The sequence below is a fragment of the Pipistrellus kuhlii genome, unplaced genomic scaffold (assembly GCF_014108245.1).
Source record: "Pipistrellus kuhlii isolate mPipKuh1 unplaced genomic scaffold, mPipKuh1.p scaffold_m20_p_9, whole genome shotgun sequence".
Lineage (NCBI taxonomy): Eukaryota > Metazoa > Chordata > Mammalia > Chiroptera > Vespertilionidae > Pipistrellus > Pipistrellus kuhlii.
In genome coordinates, this window is record NW_023425595.1 from 67,035,739 (window position 1) to 67,054,495 (window position 18,757).

At 62.4% G+C, this 18,757-nt stretch overlaps 1 protein-coding gene across 2 annotated transcripts in view; it reads right to left on the bottom strand.

The window, feature by feature from the left end:
- The window catches only part of DSCAML1 (DS cell adhesion molecule like 1), a 275,766-nt gene extending 257,500 nt beyond the window's left edge, over positions 1-18,266 (bottom strand). The window contains exons 1-2 of one of the 2 annotated variants that reach the window (XM_036427664.2): positions 18,102-18,263; positions 885-1,202 (exon numbers count right to left, since the gene is read on the bottom strand). In XM_036427664.2, the coding sequence (XP_036283557.1) occupies positions 885-1,202; positions 18,102-18,147 (364 nt within the window). In that variant the 5' untranslated portion in view covers positions 18,148-18,263. Of the gene's footprint in view, positions 1-884; positions 1,203-18,101 lie in introns of both variants that reach the window. The other variant, XM_045577682.1, reaches the window with a different exon arrangement.
- Positions 18,267-18,757: the final 491 nt, after the last annotated feature.

The window sequence follows — 18,757 nt, forward strand, 5'->3', positions numbered from 1 at the left end:
CATTCTGGTGACCTTCCGGAAGCTGCGGTGACAGGGGCCAAGGAAGAAGTGGTTAGGGGCGATCAGGCAGGCAGGCGAGTGGTTAGGGGAGATGAGGCAGGCAGGCAGAGTGGTTAGAAGTGATGAGGCAGGCAGGCAGAGTGGTTAGGGTGATCAGGCAGGCAAGTGGTTAGGAACCAGCGGTCCTGGATTGTGAGAGGGATATCCTACTGCCAGTTTAGGCCCAATTCTGCCTAAACCAGCAGTTGAACATCCCCTGAGGGGTACCAGATTGAGAAAAGGTGCAGGTTGGGCCTCTAGTTGTTTCAATAAAGTTTTTATTTTTAATTTAAGAAGGAAGGAAAGCGCTCATTGGATGTTTCCCTGAGTCAAGCACCAACAGGAGCACTGCATGTAGATGTGTGTGATCTCACAGTGGTCACAGGCGGTGAGGAGCAGGACAGAGACTGGAGAACCCTTTGTAGGTGAGGAAACTGAGATCAGGGGCTGAACGTCGACCTAGGAACCAGGTGGTCACGGTTTGATTCCCAGCCTGGGCACAGGCCCGGGTTGTGGCCCCATCCCCAGTGACAGGTGTGCAGGCGGCAGCCGATCCATGATTCTCTCGCATCATGGATGTTTCTGTCTTTCTCTCCCACCCCCTTCCACTCTGAAATCAGCACAAATATTAAAAATAAATAGCAAGGGGTATTCTCAGCCTAAGGACCTAGAGTGATGGCAGAGAGCTAAGCTCCCAAAGAACAGAGCTTTCCTCGAGGGACTGACTCCCTCCCCCCCTGCCCCCCCCCCGCTATGTTACACGTGTGTGTGTCTCCAGAGTGACGGGTGCTGCCCGCTCCCCGGCTGGGCCCCGCAGCCCGCGCTCCCTGCCGCCGGCGCCTCACCTGCTTTGACGCGGATGTTGGGGCTGCGGATCCTGCCGGCGGAGTTCTCCGCGGTGCAGAAGTAGTCATTGTCGTGGATGAAGCTGTTGAAGGCGGAGGGGGAGAAGGGGTAGAGCTGCAGTGTCCCGTTGGCGTGCACGTGCCGGATGTGGGGCACGTCGTAGATGTCGTCGCCCGTGGCCAGGTACCATCGAAGGGCTGCGCTGGGGGACCCCGCGGCCGGGCAGGGCACCACGACCCCCACGGAGCTGGAGAAGGTGACCTGCTGCACGGAGTCATTCACAAAGTACAGGCTGGTGCCGGCATCCTCCGGGCGGGCTGCGGGCGAGGGAGGCGCAGTTAGCGGGTTGGCAAGACCCTCGCGGTCAGAGGCAGCGAGCCCACTCTCAGGACTGCCAAGCCCCTCGTTCCACAGCGCTTACTGAGCGCCGACTGTTTACCGGCGCTGGCGACGGTGAGCCAGAGGCGGACCGCCCCACAGAGGCTCCGGCCCTGCGCAGGGACAGGTAACACCTCGCGTGGCAAGAGGAGCCACCGCTCTGCTACGCTGAAGGGTCAGAAGCCCTCGTTTAGCGGATAAACGTTTACTGAGCAGCTACTATACGCAGGCGGGTTCACACCATCACCTCCCTCCACCGGTACCATCCTGCGGGAGGAGGCACCGCTTCTCTCCATCACTGTCTTTCCAGGCTGAGAAGAGGAAGGCGACTTGCTGAGATGACACAGCGAACAAGCCCAGAACAGACATGTGGCTCCATTGCTCCCAAAGAGGGTCTCGGTGCCCTCTGCACCCACCACAGCCGGAGGTGAGAGGTGTAAAACCGTGTTCTGAGGGAGGGGCATGCTCACCTGGAAGACGGAGACCCCAGGAGACCTCGAGAGCTGCCTGGACCCCGGAGGCCAGTTTGGAAAAGGCGCAGCCACAGCGGAGGGACAGGTATTGGGAGCGGAGGCATTTGAGTGCTGGAGCAGGAGCCCGACCCACTTCCCAGCCTGCCCTGCCATGGCGGCCCGCGGGGTGCCCTTCCCGTCGCCGGCGCTGCCTCAGCCCGGAAACGTGGGGAGGATGGGCCAGGCTGCAGACCCCATGCCCCCGGCAGGTGGCCCCTGGGACACAGGCTCACACAGCGAGCATGCTCCCTGCAGCTGCTGCTGGGCCAGGGCCACTGACGGGGAGGGAGGCATCTGCAGGGCGCTCTCAGCTCGGGACCCCAGCGTTCCTGCCCCAACAGGAGCGGCCCTGAGGGAGGGAATTAGGGCCCTGCCTCCCCATGGAGAGGCCTGCCCCTTTAAGAAGGACCACCTCTGACCAGGAGGAGGAGAGAGCCTGGTCTCAGGTCTGCTGCTGGAAGCCACGCCCTGTCCACCAGGAAGACCAAGGACCACACAAACCCCTTGGCTGCTGCTCAGAGTGCAGGGACCCACTTGCCCTCAACTCCCTCAGCTTTACGGAGGGGAAGGGCCCGCAGCTGGACCGCATTCATATTCCTGGCTTAGCTCTGAGCCGGCCTCTGGGAGAATGTACCAGGCAGCGCATGGAGGGAGCCACTGAGCTTCCCTGGTCAGAGCGGCTCACACCATCTCATGTGGAGCACGGGGAGCCAGGGGCAGCAGCGCTGAACACACATCCGTCCTCGGCTCCGGCTGAAACATGGGGGCGACCTCTTACAGCAAGTGCATCAGCTGCCCCACTGGGCACTGCTCGCTGAGTGCCCAGAGGCTCCGGGAGTGGCAGCATCCCTCCTCCTCCTCCTCCTCCTCCTCCTCCTCCTCCTCCACCACCTCCTGGACAGTCCCGCTGCTGAAAGTTGAGCATGTCTGCTCTGGGGAAGAGGAGGGTGGCAGCCAGGAGACCCCGAGAAGCTCAGAGGTGCCCACTCGCAGTGGCTGGAGTATTCGCCAAGGTCACGCAATCACACCATTCCACAGGTGGGCACACTGAGGTGCAGAAAGCTTCTCTCAGGATCCACCTTCGCTAGGTTCCCTTCCCCGAGCCTGCTCACCTCCTGAGAGACTTCTCTGCTGAGATTCAGTCAACAAATCACAGCCGAGCATCCTCAACACGCCAGCACCCCTGTTCGCACGTTTCTTATAGGGCCTCTCCTAGTCTCCCCACTGCCTTACCTGGCCGGCATTACACTCCTCCCCGCTTAAAGCTGAGAGATCAAAGCCACTCACCCAAGACCACACGACTGGTGAGTGAGGCTCTGAGAGGCGGGCGCAGGCCAGCTGGGCCCAGAGTCCGATTTCTAACCCTGAGATCTGTAGCCTCCACCGCGACACACAGGGGGCGCCCTGCTCCTCAAGCAGCACCTGGCCGCCAGCTTCCATATTCAGCCACCGGGGACAGAATAATACAACTGCACACACACGCGCACACACACGCACGCACGCACACGCACACGCGCACACACGCACGCACACGCACGCACACGCGCACACACGCACGCACACGCACACGCACGCACCTTCCTGGGAGCGGGCTGTGGGACCGGCACTTCAGACAGTGCCAGCCTGTGGGGACAGGGGACCTCACTCTGGGGTCCTGGCTGCTTCCTGAGACAACCTAGCCGACCAGACCCCTCACACGCAGCTTCGTGATGCTGGGAGCTGCACCCATCGAGGCCAGAGAGACTGCACGGCCTGACAAACGGCTCGGGGGCTGAGAGAGCCCCAGGGGGAGAACCCGGAGCCGACTCGGGCTGGAGAGCATATGGAAGGAGGAGGAGGATGTCCCGGGAATGATTCCACATCCGCGCGACTTCCTAGGCGACGCCGACACTGCTGTTTTTCTTCTTCGTCGTCGTCTTCTTCTTCTTCTTCTTCTTCTTCTTCTTCTGTATTTTATTCTTTTTAAAAAATCTTTTCTTGTTGTTGTTGTTGCTAATCCTCACCCGAGCATATTTCCCCATTGAATTTTTTTTTAAGAGAGTGTGAGGAAGAGGAAGAGACAGAGAGAAACATTGAAGTGAGAGAGACATATCCATTGGTTGCCTCTCACATGAGCCCCAACCAGGGCAAGGGACGTCTGCAACCAAGTACGTACCCTTGGCAGGAATTGAACCCGGAACCCTTCAGTCTGCAGGCCAACGCTCTATCCACTGAGCCACACTGGCCAGGGTGCGATGCTACTATCCTATTTCTATTTTCCATAGGATGGTAAGGAGATGTGGACTCAAAGTGAACTAACTTACCCGAAGTAACACCGAATATACGGATTCGGGGTGAAAACCGGCGTTGCCGCCCTTTCTGAGCCGGCACGGAGCTAAGGGCAAGTCAAACCACTTCTTCTTCCGCCTGCCCCCCCAACCCCTAACACACACTCCCAGCCTCCTTCTCTCCCGCTGACATCTGTCCCGGTCCCCGGCCTGTGACACAGCCCTCCCCCGGCCCCCCCACCCGCCCGCAGGAGCGCCCACCTCAACGCCTGCCTCTGCCTGCACCCGGGCCTCAGGCCTGCCAGAGCCAAGGACAGGGTCTGCACACACAAGTGAGAAGATCTATTATAATTGATGGATTGGCCAGGACCGTCCAGCCACCTGCCGGTGGATGAAAGGCAGATTAACAGCAAAGGAGAGCGGCTCCTGGCTCTCCCCCGTGGATGTGAGCTGTCTCTGGGCCCGGGCCGGAGGCTCAGACAAACCACTCATGCTGCTTGCGGCTGACAGCGTGTGGCTATCAGGAAGCATCACCCTCGGGCGTAAAACAAGAGCATTTTGCACTTTTATCGGCCCTCATATTTTACCCTCACAGCCACCTGTCAGCTCAAAACCAGAGCCCTTCCATAACATGGACTCAGTCTCACCTCACCTGCTCAGAGAGAGAGTGAGCAGATGCACAAAGAGGACACTGAGGCACTGGCCACCTCAGATCTCAGCCACGTGCCCAGGTGAAGGCTGGCCCCAGGGCACAGAGAGCGGCAGCCGGGGTACGCAGGCCCCTCGCCACGGAAGGGAAGTACCCGGGGCCTCGCTGAGGCTGGCGTGGCCTTCATGTGGGGCTTTCCCTCCTTCTCAGTCTCCTGTTGGAATCTTCGGAACCTCGGCCGCTCAGAGAAGAGCCAAGAGTGTGTGCAGCAGCTGGAGCCGGGGGGAGGGGGGAGGGGGGGAGTCTACCTTCCCTCCTGCTCGCCTGGCCAGCCGTGTGACCTCAGGCAGTCCCACCAGCCTCTGAGCCGTGGTGTCAGAGGAAGGAGGATGGCATCACTACCTCCCCCCCCCCACACACACACACACAGACTGCCCAACAGTAAAACAGAATGTGACAGAGCTTGGTGCCATGTGACCAGGTGTGAGTCTGAGGGGTGGGCTTGCTGTTCTGGTTCCAGCACCCCCCTCCCCCCAGGGGCCAGGGGGCCTAAGGTGACTGCAAAGGATGCCGGTGCACAGCGCCCTCTGCAGCCTGTGCGACTCCACGCCTTTCCCACCTTTCACCTGCTCCTGCCCCCCACTTCAGGGCCCTCCTCCCCCCGCGTCCTTGCTGACGGGACCAGGAAAGGGTCAGACAGCAGCCATGGTCAGCAGGCCCCAGTGGGGGGAAGATATCAGGGAGGGGAGTGGCCAGCAAGGGTCCCCCAGAGCCAGGGCGGTGAGCAGAGGGCTGAGCACTGATTCTCAGGAGCCCGGGAGAGAGTGGTCCATTACTCAGCAGCAGAGAGGAAGTTCTGGGAACGGGGCTGGCGCTGAGCCTGGACGGAGGACCCCTGCACAGCAGCTCGATGGCAGGTGTGGAAGACACAACGGAAACCTTTCAGGCAGGAGTGCTGGGTGGGACTGGGGAGGAGAGGCGGAGTCAGACCTTGGCCCTCAGTGGTGGGCGTGGGGAGGTTTGCAGGCTCCTCCTGGGTGCACATTGCGTGGCCGCTCAGGACAGGGTGGCTGAGGAGGTCGAGGTCTTGGAGCCTGTGCCTCACTTCCTTCTGGCCGCCCACCCGTTTTTTGACCAATGGCGCAGAGCTCCCCAAGAAAGGAGCCTGCCATGAACTGAGCGCCTACTGTGTGCGTGCACTGGGCTTCTGTGCTTCCGGGAATGTTCCCATGTAATCCTCACACACAGGAAGGAGGTGGGCCCTGGGAGCTGCATGTACAGGGGAGAGCAGAGGCTCATGGGGAGGAATTTCCCAAATCACACAGCAAGACGGAGCCAGCAAGGCCGGCCTGGCCCCCGAGCCCGGTGCTTCCTGCCACCAGCTCGGGCCTGAGGAGGTTTCTCCTCCCCCCTCCGGGCCGGTCCTAACGTGGAGACCATCCCCTGGACAGGAGACGCCCCCTTCCCTCGCTCCCCGCCTGCTCCCGCCTCCCTGGCCAGCGGGTGGCCCCGCAGAGGACAGCGGAGGGGAGCACCTCCTCTGTGAGGAGACGCCCAGATCCGCAGCGCGCTTCCCCGCTCCTTTTATAGGAGATGAAGTCGTGGGCTGGTTGTGGTGTGACAGACGCCCGGCCGTAAGCCCAGTTAATCCCCGCGAGGAGCACGGAGCACCGAAGCCACCAAGGACAGGCCCCGCAGCCGCGAGATTAGCGAGCGGAAACAGCCGGCGGTATTTTTACACCAGAGATCGCCCCGGCATTTGGCTGCCCCGGGGTCACCCCAAAACCTAAATACCCGTTGCATCAACTCCCTCGCTCTGCCCTGCGTCTGGCCACGGGGACTGGTTTGTGGGAGGAAAGGGGACACCAGGGGTGGGAGGGGGTGTCTGGCCAACCGAGGCTTCCTCCCAGGTGCACCCTGACCATCCCGTCATCGGAATGACCCCGGGACTGACACCACGAGCTGCGCCCGGGAGGAGGGGGCACTGTGCTCTCCCCCTCAGGACACCGCTGTCTCACTCATGGGCTCCTCCCCAGGAGCTGAGCCAGCGCGAGGCCCGTCACACCCCCACCCCAGAAGGCAGGGGCCTGGGCGAGGCGTCCACCTGGGCACTGCCATGAGGTGGGAGGGCAGAGAGGGTCTTGGGAGCAGGGAGGCAGGGAAGTGGGCAGGGCTCCCTGCAGGCTGTGAGCTCCCCTCCGCTCACCACTCCATCCCGGGCCTAGCCCAGCTCTGGGCACTCAGCACAATGGCTACCCACTCAGACGCCGAGCCAGGCTCCCCACAATGATTGTATGCTCTGCAGCATACAAGCAGTGTGACATGGGCCAGCGCTGACCTCGGTGTCAGGTATGACCTCTGTGTCAGGTGTGACCTCTGTGTCAGGTGTGACCTCTGTGTCAGGTGAGACTTGTGTGTCAGGTGTGACCTCTGTGTCAGGTGTGACCTGTGTGTCAGGTGTGACCTCTGTGTCAGGTGTGACATCTGTGTCGTGTGATGTGTGTGTCAGATGTGACCTGTGTGTCAAGTGTGCTCTGTGTGTCAGGTGTGACCTGTGTGTCAGATGTGACCTCTGTGCCAGGTGTGACCTCTGTGTCAGGTGAGACTTGTGTGTCAGGTGTGACCTCTGTGTCAGGTGTGACCTCTTTGTCAGGTGTGACCTGTGTGTCAAGTGTGACCTGTGTGTCAGGTGTGACCTCTGTGCCAGGTGTGACCTCTGTGTCAGGTGTGACCTCTGTGTCAGGTGTGACCTGTGTGTCAGGTGTGACCTCTGTGTCAGGTGTGACCTGTGTGTCAGGTGTTACCTGTGTCAAGTGTGACCTCTGTGTCAGGTGTGACCTCTGTGTCAGGTGTGACCTGTGTGTCATGTGTGACCTGTGTGTCAAGTGTGACCTGTATGTCAGGTATGACCTGTGTGACAGGTGTGACCTGTGCCAGGTGTGACCTGTGTGTCAGGTGTGACATCTGTGTCAAGTGTGACCTGTGTGTCAGGTGTGACCTCTGTTTCAGGTGTGACCTGTGTGTCAGCTGTGACCTGTGTGTCAGCTGTGACCTGTGTGTCAAGTGTGACCTGTGTATCAGGTGTGACCTCTGTGTCAAGTGTGACCTCTGTGTGATGTGTGACCTGTGTGTCAGATGTGACCTGTGTGTCAAGTGTGATCTGTGTGTCAGATGTGACCTCTGTGCCAGGTGTGACCTCTGTGTCAGGTGAGACTTGTATGTCAGGTGTGACCTGTGTGTCAGGTGTGACCTGGCCAGCACTGATCTCTGTATCAGGTGTGACCGCTGTGTCAGGTGTGACATCTGTATCAAGTGTGACCTGTGTGTCAGGTGTGACCTGTGTGTCAGCTGTGACCTGGGCCAGCACTGACCTCTGAGTCAGGTGTGACCTGGGCCAGCACTGACCTCTGAGTCAGGTGTGACCTGGGCCAGCACTGACCTCTGTGTCAGGTGTGACCTGGCCAGCACTGACTGTGCAGAGGGCTGCAGGTAGGTGAGGTCAGTGGTGGTGGTTCCTGGGGAGAGGGCCGGCCCCCTCAGTATTTTTGCTGTTATCAGTGTTACATTGGTGCACAGGCATTACCTGTGAAATAAATACCCTCAAACCTTTACCTCCCACCCACAACCACACTAATAACAACCACACAATGGAAGACCGAAGCTCAGACGTCACTCTGCGTGAGCACGCTGCAGCTGTGTGAAGTGCGGACCCACGTCTGCCCGTCAGGATGCTCCTTCTGACTCAGTGGTCCCATTCCACGCAGGGCGCCCTCCTCTGGGGAAGGACGGACCTGCCGTCTGGGCCCCAAGGTCACCTTTCCCGCAGCGGGCATTCTCAGTGGGCATTCTCCAGGCTCGGCCTGAGGACCTGAAGTGACCTGACCTGCTGACCGAGGCCATGCCAGGACAGAGCGTGGTGCCAGCCCATCCCGGCTGGCAGCCGTGCGGAACTGTGGCTCCCGTTCATGGCGAGGCTGATCACACACAGGCTTCCGCTCCCGGGCAGGCGGGCAGAACTGGCTTTACAGTGTGAGCACTCAAACCAGTGTGCTCTGGTCTGATTTATGCATCATTGTATGTTCTCCATTCGAACAAGGGGAGACCTACCTCTGGTGTATTGTTTGTCTTCACTCTGACTGTCCTCTCCCCACAGCTGGAACTGGCCCGAGAGGACCGCCCAGCGGGCCCAGCTCAACCCCTGCATCCATCCAACCCAGCCCAGCGAGGGGTCTGCGGCAGCTTCCGGGAGCCCTACTGTGTGTGCGTGTTGGAGACCGAGAGTCCAGGCCCTCGGCAGGAGGGGCGATCTCTCCAGACTGAGCACTTGCAGGCGGCCAGGCTGGTCCCTCCGGGACGACAGGGAGCAGCGGGGACGGAGTCGGTGCCTTCGGTCCACAGCTCCCTCTCCGGGCACACCTGCTCACCATCCTCACATGCCTGCGCCAGTGTCTCTGCAGCACGTGGCTTCTGCCAGGCACCACACAGACCCTTTACTTGCATTGCAGTGCCTTTGACCCTGGCACCAGCCCCGGAATGTGGCCTCCACACGAGGGCACTGTTACAGGGAGAGAGCAGAACCTGAGGCCCGGGCGCCTTTCCACAGCTGCGCTTCCAAGGGGCTGGCGTCCCAGATGTGCCTGTCTCAGGCGGTGAGCATGCCACCGGGGTCTCTGGCAAAGGACAGAATGTGGGGCCTAAGAGTCCTGATTTACTTGGGACTGTCCCAGACATCACACACTTTATCCCCGGTATGTCCTCTCCGCAACGAAACGCTGGCAGCTCCTCACTCTAGGCACTGAGATGCTCATTACCCACCCACCCCCATTGCCAAACGCCCGGGAGGCTGTCCCATCCCTTAGAGAAGCGAAGCACGGCCAGAATCCAAGGACCTCACCTCTGTCCACCAGAAACATGGTTGTTCTCTTTTCTTCTTTTTTTTGGTTAATCCTCACCCGAGGATGCTTTTGCATTGATTTTTAGAGAGAGTGGAAGAGAGAGGGAGAGACAGAGAGAAACATTGATATGAGAGAAACACATTGATTGGTTGCCTCTTGCATGTGCTCCGGCCAGGGCCCAGGCCGGGGAGGACCCTGCAACCACGGTAAGTGCCCTTGATTGGAATCGAACCCAGGACCCTTTGGTCTGCAGGCCGATACTCTATCCACTGAGCCAAACTGGCCAGGGCTCTTCCCTCCCCCCCCCCCCGCCGCCTCCCCCCATTTTTAAAAGATTCTTAGTACAAACAGTTCCTGTGACCAGCAACCAGGAACCTGTAGGACGCGGTAAAGATCAACCATCCTTCAGCCTAAAGGCCTTGCACCACTGGCTCCGGGAGAAATTACGAGCCAACAGCTGACAGTGAACAGACTCTAACCCCAGCCCCTTCCCAGCAGGGCCTGTCCCAGGGCCTCGTGGCCGGAGGGCCTCCCGGGAGCTGGCCAGACAGCACAGTTGTCCCTCAGACCCCTCGATTTAGACTGCTAATGCTGGAGGGACTTAAAAGATTATTTTGTCCAATCCCTTCATTTCCTGATGGAGAGTGGGGCCTAGAGCGGTGGGCCTGTGCCCCCAGGCTCTCTGGTCCCCCAGGGCTGGGCTGTCTGGGAGCAGCACCCTCAGGGAAGGGCTCCGGGGTCTGTGGAGAAGCCTGCATCTGGGTCAGGGAGGGCGGAGCCGTCCAGGGACCCCGCGGGCGTGGGCTGACAAGGTGTTCTCTGTGCACAAAAACCCAGCAGAACGCATCCCAGAAGGAGAGTCAGAGAAAGCCACCCTGCTACAGGTACAGGGCTATCGGTGTGGCCCATTTACATCGGCTTTATGGCATCAAAGCCAGACAGTTCTTACTCTGCCCAATCCTGGTAGAGATTTAGCAACCAATCCCAGCTTTCCTTCGGCAGGTGTGTGTGTGTGTGTGTGTGTGTGTGTGTGTGTGTGTGTGAGAGAGAGAGAGAGAGAGGGGGGGGGGGGAGGGAGGGAGCCTTGTCCTGCCTGGTGTCCCGGGAGGGACAGACCCGCCTCCATGTGCCCCTCAGGAACGGAGACGCGGTGTGGAGAGGAAGTGCCGTCACAGGGAGCAGGGGCTCGGGGGCCGGGATGAGGCCCAGCAGGCAGCACAGGTGCCCATGAGCCGCTCACGGCTCGCACGGGGCAGAGGCTTCCCATGGAGCCACGGGGCCTGGAGGGCGGAAGAGGACCAGTGAGCAGAGGCACAGGCCTGGGCCGGGCGGCTGATTCCAAGGCTGGCTGTCATGGTCCGGCCGTCCGACCAGGCCAGTGCCTGGGAGGGAAGGCGTTTCCTGGGCCGGAGGGGCTGGGGCCGAGGGAGACCCACTGCTGGTGGGGAGCTGCGGGGCAGTGGGCAGCGGCAACTGACCAGGGGACGCCTAAGCCAGGGAGACTTGGCCCATGCAGTCACCATGAGGCAAGGCCGCTGCCTCTCCCCGCCCCCAGCAGCCTGAGTCCGGCCCCGACTCCGCAGGCCGCTCAGCTCTGGTCCCGCTGTTGCTCTCACTCAAATGAGGTCACACAAGGCAGGACCCAGAGCTCAGAGCTCGGGCTCGCCCCACAGACTGGGCGCTGGGCGGGAGCCTCGCCTCTGGGAAGGCTCCAGAGGCTGAGCAGGAGCCTGCGGCCGAGGGCCTGGGGGGACCGGGAGGGGCTCCCACCCCCGGGGGGCGGGCCTGGGATCTGCCTTGCCTGCTCCTCAGCTGTTCCCCTGCGGATGAAAGCAAAGGCTGGAGCATTCTCTAGATGCGGGGCCCGGAGGGGGAGGCCGCCCCACGCAGCTGCGAGGCCGTCGCTTCTCTGGGAGGAAATGACAGTAATTATACCTCCTCTTTCAGCAGAGCGTTCACAAGGCTGAACGTGATTTTTGTGTGGCTTTTACATGTGTGTGTTTATATGTGACCCTGCTCGGTTTACAAAGTGTTGTCACATGATGTACCAGGGATGCCCCTCATCCTTCTCCCACACATGGAGCAAGAAGCACTCTGTGGGGCAGTCAGGACAGGGGCGATGTGCCCATTTTACAGATTTGGAAAAAGGGGCACATGAATTCTTAGGTAACCCTTTCTAACTTAGGCCAAGCTTTATTCTCAATGCCCTTGGACAGTGCTCTTTCTCACGCACACTCTCACACACACACACACACACACACACTCACACACACAGTTCAATGGGCAGGCAGCTCTCATGGAATGACTGTTCTTCATGAAGACGATGATCTTGGAACAGGTCAGGGCGCGCGTCATGCAGAGCAAGGGCATGGGGAGGTGGGGCAGGCGGCTGAACGGACGCGGGGACAGCAGCTGGTGGCAGAGGAGGTACTCAAGGCTAACACTGCTCATGCTCACCCAGCCCTGGGCAAACATCTGCTCAACAGGGCACATGGCTGCTGTGCCCACAGCCACCCCCATACTCAGAGCCCACAGGCCACAAGCTGCCATGGGCAGCACTTGGCCTCCGGGTCAGATGTGTGTCCGAGGCTGTCCGGGTCATGGAGGGTGCATCGCCCAGGGACACCCAAGGTCATGGGCTGTCAAGAGTATTCTCTATACAGCCGAAACCGGTTTGGCTCAGTGGATCGAGCGTTGGCCTGCAGACTGAAAGGTCCCAGGTTCAATTCCGGTCAAGGGCATGTATTGATACCTTGGTTGCGGGCACATCCCCAGTAGGGAGTGTGCAAGAGGCAGCTATCGATGATTCTCTCTCATCAATGTTTCTAACTCTCTATTCCTCTCTCTTCCTCTCTGTAAAAAATCAATTATATATATATATATATATATATATATATATATATATTTTTTTTTTTTTTTAAAGAGTATTCTCTATACACAACTACCTGAGCCCAGGGAGACCGTCCCAGCAGGAGAGACAGAGGAAGCCACCCGCTGCCTGGGTGGCCATTTATATTGGCTTTACGGCAACAAAGTCAGGCAGTTCTGACTCTGTCCAATCCTGGTGGAGATTTAGCAACCAACCCCAGCTTTCCTTTGGCAGGTAGGAGGCTGGCCTTTGCCTCACCCCCAGAGCCAAGACTGGAGCCAACCTCTGCCCTCACCTTACTGCTGTTACGGTCAGCCATGGCCAGGAAAGGGGGTGCTAGGTCCCAGGGACACCGGTGCCCCGGGCTCAGCTCTCTCACTGGGGAAGAGCCCTGCAGCTACCCAGCTGGTGCTGGGGAGCGGGGAGGGGTCCCCTGCCTGGTCACCCGAAAAACAACTCAGCCAGGTGGCTTGGCCAGCGCCACTGCTCGAGGCAGGACCTGATGGTCTGCTGGGGTGAGGGCGGGAGGGGGAGCAGTGCTGAACAAAAGCAGGGCTCATGTGTGTACTGAGCACCTGCTCTGCTCTGGCTGCTGTATAGGCATGGTCCCCTTTAACCCCGTTTCATCGCTAGAGAACGAGGCTCGGAGCCTCAGGAAGTGCAGAGCCAGGCTGCGGAGGACGGTGTGCCTGACCGAGTCCCACTCTGCCCGCCAGGCACAAGCCTCTTCGTCCTGTCTTCACCTCCAGCCTAAGCACGCTCTGGCTGGAGGACTGGGAGCCGGAGCTGGAGCTGGAGCTTCCCCGCTGGCCCTCCCTCTCCCTCCCTCCAGCCCCTCCCTAAGCCCCCGGAAACCTGTGTGGGCACCCCGGCTTAGCCATGCCCAGAACCCCGCTGGGCGGCCTTGGAGCCCCACCTGCCCGCGGGCTTTGCTCAGGGCCCTGGGAATGCAGGCAAACCCCTTCCTGAGGCCGCATCCCCAGGCAGGCAACCCCACCGGCCCCTCCCAACATGGAGCCCTCCAGCAGCCCTGGTGTCTACTCCAGCGGGCTCCCACCCTGCACCCTCCCTCAGTGACTGAGGGCGCCCACTCTGCACCCTCCCTCTGTGACCCAGGGCTCCCATCTCTTCACCCCTCCCTCTGTGACCCAGGGCTTCCAGCTGTACCCTCCCTCTGAGACTGCAGGGCTCCCACTCTGCACCCTCCCTCTGAGACCCAGGGCTCCCACCCTGCACCCTCCCTCTGAGACCCAGGGCTTCCAGCTGTACCCTCCTCTGTGACTGAGGGCTCCCATCTCTTCACCCCTCCCTCTGTGACCGCAGCATCTGCCGTCCTGCTGCCCCGCCGGGGCCCGCGCAGGCCCGTGGCCTCCATGGCGCTGGAACACGGAGGCCAGCTCTCCCCCGAACCCCGCACAGGCCACGGCCTTCTCCAAGCCGGACCTCCACAGACCAGGAGGGAAAAGAAAAGCCGCACTCCACACCCCCTCCCAGCAGCGGCTGATTCTGGGGAGGCCTCGGCCTCGGCGGGTGTCGGGTGCACTCACCGGACGCTCATGCTGGCCCTGGTCCCACTGCCAGCGAGTCCCTCTCTTCACCTCCTCTTCCCCCCACAAGAGGGAGAGCCCGGGCCCCACGCTTGGTCGGCCATAGGGGGCTCTGCCCATTACCCCCCCTCCCACCCCAACAGCAGCTCCAGGGCCACCTCACCAGCAGCAGAGCCAGTGCTGGTGCTGAGTCCATGCGGGCCTCACACTCAGAGGAGAGAGACACCCCAAATCCCAGGCCGCCGCTCCCCTCACCCCCACTCCTCACCAGGAAAAGGCCACTGCCTGGCTGCTCCTGGGGTAGGCCCTTTGCCTGGGCAGGTGAGCATGCAAATCTCAATGCAAATTATATGCAAATCCAGGGCCTGCCCTTGAGTTCCTGGCACCCGCCCATCTCTGCTGCTTGTGGCTCACCCCTGGCAGGCCTGCCGCCCCCAGAATGCACGGTGCTCAGAGCTGAGAAAGCACTCAGGGAGTGGGGCTCTCCTCTCAGCTGCTTCAAATGTCCCCCCAAATACTTCCTCCGAGATCCTGATGGGGGGAAGAAGCTCCCAGCTGGAGCTATAACCCAAAAAACAAAACGTCCTCTGAACACCCACCCTCCCTTCAACACATCAACAAACAAAATCATCCTCCACCAGGCCCGGCAGGGGACCGCACAGGGCACAGGACCGGGTTCCTGAAGCCCCGGAGAAGGTGAGGCGGCTTGAGGTCCACACCCCTTTGTCAGAGGCCGACAACCCGGGGGCTCCCAGCCTCTCTGTGCAGGGGCTTGCTTTTGTAGCAAAACATCTCTAGCCAAACCGGTGCTTGGATGCCCCCTCCTCCCACCCCGTCCTCCCCACCTGCCAATCTAGGAGCACAAGCCTCTCCCCTCCCGGGAGCCGCTAACCGAGGTGCTGCCTTTGGGTCAGCTGCCGCTTGCTTTTTGTTTTAGCGGGGCGCCCCTTTCTGCCGCAGAGATGCGGGCACGGCAGCTGCCTGACGCCCCAAACAGGCTGCCTCGGGAAGGCTTGCGGGCACCACGGCCGTTCCGGTCCCTCCCAGGTGATTCCACCGCCAGGGCCGCTGCCCACCGCCCACCCCAGTGCTTACTGGGCCTTCACCTGCCTCCCGGGTTGCATCTGCCATTTCAAGATTTTGAAACACATCCCCCTCTCCCCCTCTTTTAATTAGACACCGAACCGAGTGTTAGAGATTTGCTTAATGGTTTGACGAAGGCTTTTAATTTGGTATGCTCGAGAGAGACGAGCCACGAGTCCCCATTGGAGAGCTGGGGTGGGAAATGAAAAAAATCAATGCAGCCCATTACTCTGGCTTTTAGAAAACAGGAATTTTACTGCCGGGAAGCTGGTCTTCTACACAGTAAAAATGCAAATGCCGGCGACACAGATGCTGGCACGCTGGATGGAAGCGGAGAGCGCCGCGCCGGTTCCTTCGGCTGCCCAGGCCGGGCTTGTTTTGGCGATAATAAGACCGTTATTGGAGACGCGATAGCCACTTATTAAAATACCTTCCCAGTTCAGTTCTGGGAGCTCAGTCTTTATCCAGTAAACAAATAAGTAAATAAGCAAACAATAAATAAAAATAAAAATAAAAATAAAAATAAAAGGTGTTTTGAGAGGAATGGAAATAGCAGAGGCTTAAAACACATTCAGTAACGGCTTAATTCCATCCAGAGGATGTGTCATCTCCTCTTGCTCCCTCTCCCCTCGCTCTGCCTCCCCCTGCTCCTCACAGATGGACGTACAAATTATTGCAGGAGGGTATTGTTTTCTGAAACAGGCTTGAACATCACATTTACATTTTCTTCGTGCCGCGGGGGTGGCTGGCAACGGGAGAGAGAAACAGGCCAAACCCGGTCTCCTGCTCGCCTCCCCTGCTCACTGCACCGCATCCGCCCCCCAGCCGCCCTGCCCCCCCCCCACGTCACCCCAAGTGAACAGGCCCCAGGGGCCAACCTGGCACCCAAGACCCCATCCAGGCTCTATGCTACAGAAAGGCCTGCCTGGCGAGGCGCCGGCCCAGCAGAGGCTGGAGCAGCTGAAGGGCAGGCGCCAGGGCGCTGCCAGCCACAGCTGCCCAGGTGCTGCCTCACCTGCACTCCACCTCCTGCCCCGCCCACCAGGCAGCTCCCTTCCCGAGTGGGAGAGACGCTGCCCCGGGCACCCTGCTGTCCTCCGGGCCCTCTCCGCCCCACCTCCATCTGCCGCTCCTATCGAATAGCGGTGCTTCATTTATTAATGCGGCTCCTGGGAGGGGGAGGGGCACGAGGTTCTGCCCAGGGGCCTCCACTCCTGGGAAGGGCTGCTCAGCAGGAGGTCCCCGGAAAGAGGGGGTGGGGGGTAGGCTGAGGACAAAGCTGGCCTCTGTGTGCGGGGCTCAGGCCCCCGCTTTCTCACCAGACAAAATGGAAAGGGGGTGGGGGTGAGAGAGAACCCGCGAGAGAAGCTGCCGCTCCTCACCTTATGTATTTTTAATATTAATGTAATTAAAACTGCAAGCCGAGCCAGCCTGCGGGCGGGGGAGGCAGGAAGAGCTGGGAGAGGGAGGCCGGGTTGTGTGTGTAGCGCGGTGTTGGGGGGACTGAGCGCTAGACCGCCTTCTTGCTCCCGGAAAGTGGGGCAGGAAGGGGCTGTGCAGGGGGCAAGGTGTTAACCAGCTGGGCCCAGGCTCGGTGTGGCCCCGAGGGCCCCAGGCGTCTGAGAAACTCACCTAGTCCACCACTGGGAGTGTCCCTCCCCCGCCCCTCAGCGGGAGGCCCCCCTGCCCCTCCCAGGCCTCCGGCACCCCCAGCAGCGCCTTGGCCCTCAGCCTGGGATGACAAATAGAACAGGGGCTGCCTCCTGCCCGGAAGCCAGGAGATGAGCATCCAGCTCCGCAGGCTGGGGACTGGACCCCCGGGGCGCCAGCCACTGGCTGGACTGCCCTCCCCCATCCGGGGTCCGGGGTCCCCGCTCCTTCCGGGTCACCCCCAGGGCAAAGCGGGCGGGGAGGAACCGCCCCCGGCGGGCGCGAAGGAGAAAGTTGGAGGCTGACCCCGGGAGCTGAGCGCACCGCGCGGGCTCCCCCCACCCGGGCGCGGGGTCGGCCGCCGGCCTCCCGCCACCTGCGCCCCGGGGCCCCGGGCGTCCTCCACCCAAGCCGGGCCAGACCGACCGCGAACCGCCAGCCCGGCGCGGTGCCCGGCGCTCTGGTCCGAGGCGCCCGCCCCTTCCCCTGCCAGCTGCCGCCCGGCCGCCCTGAGGTCAGGTGTGCGGCGCCGGCGGCAGGTCCGGGCACGCCGGGCACCTGGCCCCGCCTGGCAACGCTCCCGCCCGGACAGCGCCACGCCCCCCATCCCGGCCCGGCCCGCGCGGACGGAGCCCGGCCCGTGTCCGCTGGCCGCGGGCACAGCGCGGGGAGCTGGCACCTGGAGCGCGCCCGGTAGCCAAGGCGGAGCCGCGGAGCCCGGGCGCGGGGCAGGCGGGTGGAGGGCAGGGGGAAGGGGGCGGGGGGAGGGGAGAGGAGAGGGCGGCCTCGGGGTTTGGGGAACAACTTGCTCTCCGGGGGACCCCAGCTCTGCGGAGCCTCCAGCCGCGGCTCGCTGGGCGCCTTTCGGGCGCGGGGTCCGGCGGCGGCGGCGGCGGGGCGGGGGCGCGGGGGCGGGGGAAGCGGGTGGGTCCGGGCCGGAGGGAGCGAGCGCTCCGCGGACACTCACGGCCCGAGGACCCCGCCACTCGGAGGGCAACTCAGAGGGCACCCTGCGTCCCAGCGCCCCCACGCCGCAGGAGGCGGCCCGGGAGCTGGGGAGGGGGTGGTCGGGGCAGAACTGCACCCGGTGAGGAGCGGGGAGGGGCTCGGGCACCCCCCTCACCCCGACCCCGACACCGAAACCAGGAGCGGTGGCCGGCGGAGCGGCCTGGGGCGGACTCACCGGCCCCTCTCCGGTGCTCGCCTGTGCCCTCTGCCACCCACCCGGGCCGGGCAGCGGGCCGGTCCCGGACAGCTGGAGCCCGCCTGGCTCCGCGCCCGCACCCCGCCCGGCACCCCGCCGGCACCCTGCCTGCCGTCCGCGCGCGCTCCCTGCGCTGCCCCGCAGCCTGCGGCGCGGGCTCACCTTTGTGCCAAGAGTCCAGGAGCAGGAGGAAAGTTACCAGCCACATGCCATACAGAGGCCGGCTCCCCGGGGTGGTCCCTGGCCGCCCGCGTGCGGCAGCCTCTCCCGCTCCTCGCTGCCGCCGCCGCCGCACTCCGCGCTCCGCTCCTCCGAGCGCCGGGCTCCTCCCTCCGCTCCCCGCTCCCCGCTCCTGTCATCGGGGGCTGGGCCAGGCGCTCTCCCCGCCCCCCGCACCCCGGGCCAGGCGCTCCCCCGCCCCCCGCACCCCGCACCCCGGGGCCAGGCGCCCTCCCGGCCCCCCGCCCCCCGCACCCCGGGCCAGGCGCTCTCCCGGCCCCCCGCCCCCCGCACCCAGGGCCAGGCGCTCCCCCGCACCCCGCACCCCGGGGCCAGGCGCCCTCCCGGCCCCCCGCACCCCGCACCCCGGGACCAGGGGCTCCTCCGCCTCCCCGCCCCCCCCAGGGTCAGCGCCGCTTTCCTCGCCCCCCCGCCCCCACCCCCCCCCTTGCACTCTCCCCGCCCCCCGGGGCCAGATGCTCCTCCGCCCCCCTCTCCCTCCCCCCCCCCGCCCCCCGCGCACGCCGGGGCCAGCGCTGCCCCAGTGGCCTCAGTCCCACGCACAGGATGAGGGGGAGAGAGGGGGCCCTGACTTAGGA